We start from the raw sequence: 7,159 nt of genomic DNA on the forward strand, positions 1-7,159 counted from the left end.
GAGTGATCAAAGATGGGCTGCGTGGAGATCACCGGCTTCGTCAGCAGATGGAGATGTGTATATAAGATTTGAAATGAATGTAGAGGTTGATGATTCAAGTTCTCAATCTTTTGCTTCTGTTTCGTCAAGAGATCATCAAGATGTTGGTGATATGAGATTCTCCAGCGGCTATGGTTTAGGACAAGATCTAAGCTTTGGTGTTTGTAAGAAAGTGGTGCAGGTGAGTTTCGTCGTCCATATCTCTTTCTAAAGTTCCCCAACATTAGTCTGAGTTCTTTGATAATGTGTGCAGTTGATTCATGGGAATATCTCGGTGGTCCCTGGCTTGGACGGTTCACCAGAGACCATGTCCTTGCTCCTCCGGTTTAGACGCAGACCCTCCATTTCAGTCCATGGATCCAGCGAGCTACCAGCTCCTGACCACCACGCTCACGCTCACCCTCACCCTCATTCAAATTCTATATTACGTGGCTTGCAAGTTTTATTGGTAGACACCAATGATTCGAACCGAGCGGTTACGCGTAAACTCTTAGAAAAACTTGGTTGCGATGTAACCGCGGTATCCTCTGGATTTGATTGCCTCAACGCTATTGCTCCTAGCTCATCCTCCTCTTCTACTTCGTTCCAAGTGGTGGTGCTTGATCTTCAAATGGCAGAGATGGACGGCTATGAAGTGGCCATGAGGATCAGGAGCCGATCTTGGCCATTGATAGTAGCGACGACAGTGAGCTTAGACCAAGAAATGTGGGATAAGTGTGCACAGATTGGAATCAATGGAGTTGTGAGAAAGCCAGTGGTGTTAAGAGCTATGGAGAGTGAGCTCCGAAGAGTATTGTTACAAGCTGACCAACTTCTCTAAGTTGGTCACAACTTCTTCTACATTCAAAAATTTCACAACATTGTTTTTAGTTTTTACACCATAGATTTTATGTCAAATATATCAAAACGAAATTGTTATTATATACCACCCATATCTCAATGATTTATGTCTTTTCTAGTTTTTGTTCTTTTTCTCATTAGGACCCCACGAAATTGAATCTTAGTATTTCGTAGGGTTTCAAGAACACAGCTTAAAATATTAAAAGCAGAAACGTTATCAAAGGTAATGGAGATGGACTAACAAATTATACGGTTTTTAACTTACATATAATAAAGAATCAATTGTGCTAATAAATTTACGTATACAGAATCACGGTTTTATGATTAAATCAAAATATTTATTTTTTATAGTTTCTTGATTCTTATTTAGTTATTTTGCTTTTATGTGTTTTTTTCGTCATATTATTTTGTTAATTTTTGTTTGGATCAACCTTTCCCTTTTACAATCTTTTTGGAAAGAAAGTTTAACACTTAACAAAGAGGAATACATAAATTGAGAATAAGTATTGTAAGCACGTGACATGTTGTCAATTCTTAAGAACAAATTCAGTAAGTGGCTCCAACCTTTATTAGAAAACAAAAAATTACGAAAATTGAATATGATATTATAGATTTGTGTATTTCTTACTTATGAACTATAACCGGAGTGGAGGTCGGGATTTTCCTTCTTCTAATGGACGCAAATCTGAGCTTGGCCATGAAAGAGATGTCGATTGAAGATGATAGCCCAGTGATTCTAACAGATGAAGGTGATTTTGGAGGGGCAGTGGAATGCAAACTGAGTATGGTGGGGAGATTGCTGAATCCGGAATGTCAGAAGATGGCCAAGATGATAATGAAGATGCCAAGGGTTTGGGGAGTCTATGAGAGAGTCAGAGGCATAGCACTGTCCCATGATACTTTCCAATTCATTTTCCAATTGGAAAGTGATTTAGAGAGAGTCCTGAAGACGGGTTTTTGGACCTTTGATGAATGGGGCATGATACTGGAGCGATGGGTGGAATCGCCACCGGCGAACTTCCTCCGTACTTTTCCACTTTGGATAAGACTTCGTAATATCCCAGTTAATTTTCTCACCATCAAGGGCTCGACTAGAGATAAACGCTTTCCCAATGATTTGCCTAATGCAATTCTGCCCTTGCTGACACAACCGACCACACCTGCCTGTCAACCACAATCCAACATCGTGATCCCTGAAGTTTTAGCGGAGATGCAGAAATACCTGGTATCAGGTGATCCGTCTTTGACAGGTCAACAGGAACATATATTACGAGCAACTTTGAACTCTATTGCTTCGGACTCCCGAGCACAAAATGCAATGTTATGTCCGGAAGCTCCACCAACGTTAACTCAAGATCTCAGTAAAGGGAGGGACCGGTGTTTGCATATCCACAAAACATGCCTGAAGACTCGCTTTAGGCACAAGCCACTACTAAGGAGACAGAGGGTGATAGTGGTGGCTTATCCCGGAGGATAACAACACCAGCTAATCTTGGTATCAGCAAAGTTAATCCGGCGTTGCAAATGCAGAATAGAATGGAGATGGATCAAGTTGGTGCTGCAGGTTTTTGTGTTGGTATATCTACTACAGATAGTGGAAACCCTGGTAGTAAGAAGGGTCAGATTCAGAAAAAGGTGTCATCCTGGAAACGACGAGCCAAGGAAGCGTCTGCCATTTCCTCTAATGATGTTGTCGGTCTCTCAGGAGAAGCTCAAGAAGGAATGCACAATGGAAATTTTGCTAAGAGGAAAGTATTAGAGGAGGGAGATGTATCCTCTAAATTTTTAAAGAGGGATTCAGAGGTGGATGACACTACGGTGGATAGATGCTTGAATTTAGAGACACAGGGTCGAAGTAGTGATGCAGGGGTATGTGAAGCAGCTTTTGAATAAGGTTTGAAGGGTGAGGCTGACAAAACGGGTTTGGTGGTTTTCCAGAAACCACCCAGTACTCAATGAGTGTACTCAGTTGGAACTGCCAAGGAATGGGGAGCACCTCGGCAGTTCGACGTCTGAAGGAGATGTGTCATGAGCATTATCCGGACTTTTTGTTCCTCCTGGAGACTAAAAACTCCAGTGATCACGTTATGGGAGTGAAGGATTGGATGGGGTATGATCAAGTGCACATTGTGGACCCGATTGGATTAAGTGGTGGCTTGTTTTTGTTTTGGAAAGATCTGTACCTTGTAGAGATTCTGCAATCTGATACATGAGTGATTGATACCAAAGTGAGTCAAGGTTTCATGGTTTTTTATATTACTTTTGTTTATGGAGATCCAGCTCGCAACTTGAGAGAGGAGGTGTGGGAACGTATCACTAGAATTGGTATACGGAGAGATGAACCTTGGTTTCTTACAGGTGATTTTAATGAAATAATGGATAACTCAGAAAAATTGGGTGGACCGAGGAGACCTGAAAGTTCTTTCTATCCGTTCAAAACGATGGCGAGAAGCAGTAGGATTAAAGAAATCCCTAGTTCTGGAAACAAACTCTCTTGGGGTGGTAGAAGAGAGAATGTATGGGTACAGTGTCGCTTGGATAGAAGCTTTGGGAATAGTGAATGGTTTAGGCTGTTCCCGCGAAGCCACACAGAGTATTTAGACCTTATGGGATCTGATCATCGACCAATCATCACAAGATTAGTTGGTGAGAACACAAGGTTTAAAGGTAGGTTCATCTTTGATAAGCGGTGGATAAACAAGCCGAAAACATTAGAGATTATCAAAGAGCAGTGGGCTTTGGAAAATTGCAGTCAGGGTAAATCAGTTCAGGGTGGTCTAACCCAGTGCAGGAAGGCTCTAGCTAGATGGGAAAGAGAACATCCTACTAACTCTTTGACACAAATTCAACATCTGCGTAAGGAACTTGAAGAGGAGTCTACAAAGCAGTTCCCCAACTTTCACAAACTATGTCAAATCAAATGGGAGCTTACAATAGCGTTTAGGGAGGAAGAAAATTATTGGCGATCTAAGAGTCGTGATACCTGGCTCCAGGCAGGTGATAAGAACACAACTTTCTTCCATGGTGTGGTTACATACAGAAGACTCAAGAAACGTCTTAACCACTAGTTGATAAGAATGGGTTTGAGTGCTTTGAGGAGGGCTCGAGAGGCAACATTGTTGCGGAGTATTTCAAAGATTTGTTCAAATCCTCAAATCCTGACAGTTTTGAAGAGTTATTGGAGGGTATGGAGCCAAGAGTTACGGAGGAGATAAATCAAAACCTTATGGCCCTGGTAACAGCTCAAGAAATCAAACAGGTTGCCTATAACATCAAGGGTGACATCGCTCCAGGAGCAGATGGTTGGACATGGGCGTTCTTTCAAAGGTATTGGACAATAGTGGGGCCTGATATTGTCACAGAGGTCCAGGAGATTTTCGCATCTGGTAGCTTACCTCAGGATTGGAACCATACTCAAATCTGTCTCATCCCAAAGAAGGACAACGCGAATCAAATGGTGGATATGTGACCAATCAGCTTATGTTCGGTCTTGTATAAGATTGTCTCCAAGGTCTTATGTACGCGGTTGAAAAAGTGTATTGTCATTGATTTCAGAGACTCAGGGCATTTGTTTCAGGGCGTCTTATCTCAGATAATATACTCATTGCACATGAGATTGTACATGCGCTTCACACACATGCTAAATTCAACTCCGAGTATATTGCCATCAAAACGGATATGTCAAAAGCCTACGACAGAGTTGAGTGGGAGTTTTTCAAACATTTGCTTACCAAGTTGGGATTCCACGTTCAGTGGGTCAAATGGATTATGATGTGTCTTACAACTGTGACGTATTCGGTTTTAATAAATGGTAGTGCATTTGGTTTTGTTAAACTAGAGAGGGGGATCAGACAAGAGGATCCCCTGTCTTTTTTTCTTTTCATCCTATTTGCAAAGGCTCTCATACATATCATGGAGAAACGGAGACTACAAGGAAAGCTCACTGGGTTCAGCTTTAATGAGCCATGCCCTGTAGTTCAGCATTTACTATTTGCGGATGATAGTTTGCTCATCTGTCGAGCAACTAAAGAGGAATGTGAAGAGATATTACGTTGTTTACATCTATATGGGAAGGCATCTGGCCAACAAATCAACTTTGCGAAGTCGGCCATCACCTTTGGAAGCAAGACGCCTGCAATAGTTAAAGTAGAGGTTAAACAAAGTCTGGGGATTACGGCTGAAGGTAGAGAAGGCTCCTATTTAGGGTTACCAGAGTGTTTTTTCGGCTCTAAACAAGCTCTCTGGGCCTTTATTGGAGATAAACTCAGGAAACGGTTGCATGGTTGGTATGCTAAATCATTATCGTTGGGAGGTAAGGAGATATTGTTAAAGTCAGTGGCGAAGGCCTTACCAGTGTACGCAATGTCATGTTTTAGACTGAGCAAGAACCTATGTCGGAAAATCACAAGTGCTATGTGTGAGTTTTGGTGGAACAGTTGTCAAGGGAAAAGGAAGATAGCATGGGTTGCTTGGTTCAAAATGTGCAAGTCCAAGTCTGAGGGTGGTATGGGTTTTAAAGACCTGGGAGATTTCAATTAAGCCTTACTTGCCAAACAGGCTTGTTCGCATATTAAATAATCCGGACTCCTTGGTAGCTCGGTTCTACAAAAGTCGATATTTTTGAAAAACATCAATTTTGATGTGTGGCTCGGGTTCGAGACCATCATATGCGTGGAGAAGCATCCTTCATGGTCGAAATTTGTTAAAACAAGGATTGATGAAGACGATTGGGGACAGAGTGGACACTTTTTTTTGGAAAGAGAAGTGGCTTTTCGAGAAACACCCAAGAGCTCCATATCGATTACAAACCTTCTTCAATGTGAACTTGAGGGTGTCAGAGCTGAGGACGTCAAATACTAGACAATGGGATATAAACAAAATCAATGAGTTGTTTCCACCTGATGATGCTCAACAAATCCTCGCTATGGCTATTGAGGAGACCAAGAAAGATCAGTTTATCTGGCCTTATACGCCATCTGGAGCTTACACGGTCAAGAGTGGGTATTGGCTAGCTCGTACCTTACCGTCACTATACGTCACTCGTACAGAGAATGTGGTGAAGGTGGAGGGTCTTCAGGCTAAGGTTTGGAACCTAAAGACGGTGCTAAATATCAGAACTTTCTTGTGGAGAATGTTGTCTGGGGCTTTAGCTGTCTCTGAGAGATTGGCATCAAGAGGTTTACTTGTGGATTCAAGATGTGCGATTTGTGGATATCAGGAGGAGACAATCTGCCATATGTTATTTGCATGCCCTGTAGCGAGACAGGTGTATTGATATGTCTATATTTTGCATCTCCTTAGCATGCATTTGTCATACATTTAGCTAAGATAACTAGTCATTTTGCATCTTTTTAGAACCTCTTTTATACACTTTGCATGTTTAGGATGTTTTTGCATCATCCTTGCATGCATTGTGCATTTCGAAGTATTTCAGGTGTTTAGGAGACGTCGGAGACGCACACGATCGAGCAACTTTCAGCGGCCACAATCGAGCCACTTCGAACCTCCACAATCGAGCCACTCTCAACCTCCACAATCGAGCCACTCTCAACCTCCACAATCGAGCCACTCTCAACCTCCACAATCGAACCACTCTCAACCTAAGCAATCGAGCCACTCTCAGGGCACCAGTCGGACCACTCAATCGAGCCATCACTCGAGCCACCGGTCTAGGGATACAGCTTTTGACGTCTTCATAAAAGTTGTAGAGAATTGAGTCATATTTCCAGTGCTGTTTATTTCCAGCCAATCGAAGATGAGGTTCAAGAGTTATTATCGTTTTAGTAGATGCATATACACCCAGCTCGAGCCACTTTCACCGACCATGCTCGAGCCATTTTCACTCGCATGGCTCGACCCACTCCTACTCACACCAATCGAGCCATTGGACGCACACGGACGAAATCACGCATGCCAGGAAGACGCTCCGTCTGACACGCTTCAGGAGACTCCCGAACCGACGCATTATCTTGTCGTTTTAAGTTTTAGGGATTCACACGTTTTTACTATATATACAATTTGTTAAGTCTTGGTTTAGGACATCTTATCTTTTATTCTCGTTTTCTTCTTAAGGTTCTATCTAGCCACCTAAAAAGTTTGAGACTTTGTATCCAGATATCTTTTAATCCGTTTAGTTTTTGCATTTGATTTCTTCTGCAAAGTTGTTCATCTCATTCTTGTCTATCTTATTATGCTTTGTTCAATATTTTCTGGATTTATGTCTTTGGTGATGATTTCCGGATCTGAGTAGTGCTAGAGTTCTTGGGGATGTGATAGATTA

At 42.1% G+C, this 7,159-nt stretch overlaps 1 protein-coding gene across 2 annotated transcripts in view; it reads left to right on the top strand.

Annotated features, from left to right (window-relative positions):
- Window positions 1–1,000, top strand: part of LOC104766218 (ethylene receptor 2-like) — a 4,078-nt gene extending 3,078 nt beyond the window's left edge. The window contains exons 3-4 of one of the 2 annotated variants that reach the window (XM_010490055.2): window positions 13–220; window positions 293–1,000. In XM_010490055.2, coding sequence (XP_010488357.1) covers window positions 13–220; window positions 293–859 — 775 coding nt within the window. In that variant the 3' untranslated portion in view covers window positions 860–1,000. The remainder of the gene's footprint in view (window positions 1–12; window positions 221–292) is intronic. The other variant, XM_019241546.1, reaches the window with a different exon arrangement.

Source organism: Camelina sativa, chromosome 19, assembly GCF_000633955.1.
Source record: "Camelina sativa cultivar DH55 chromosome 19, Cs, whole genome shotgun sequence".
Lineage (NCBI taxonomy): Eukaryota > Viridiplantae > Streptophyta > Magnoliopsida > Brassicales > Brassicaceae > Camelina > Camelina sativa.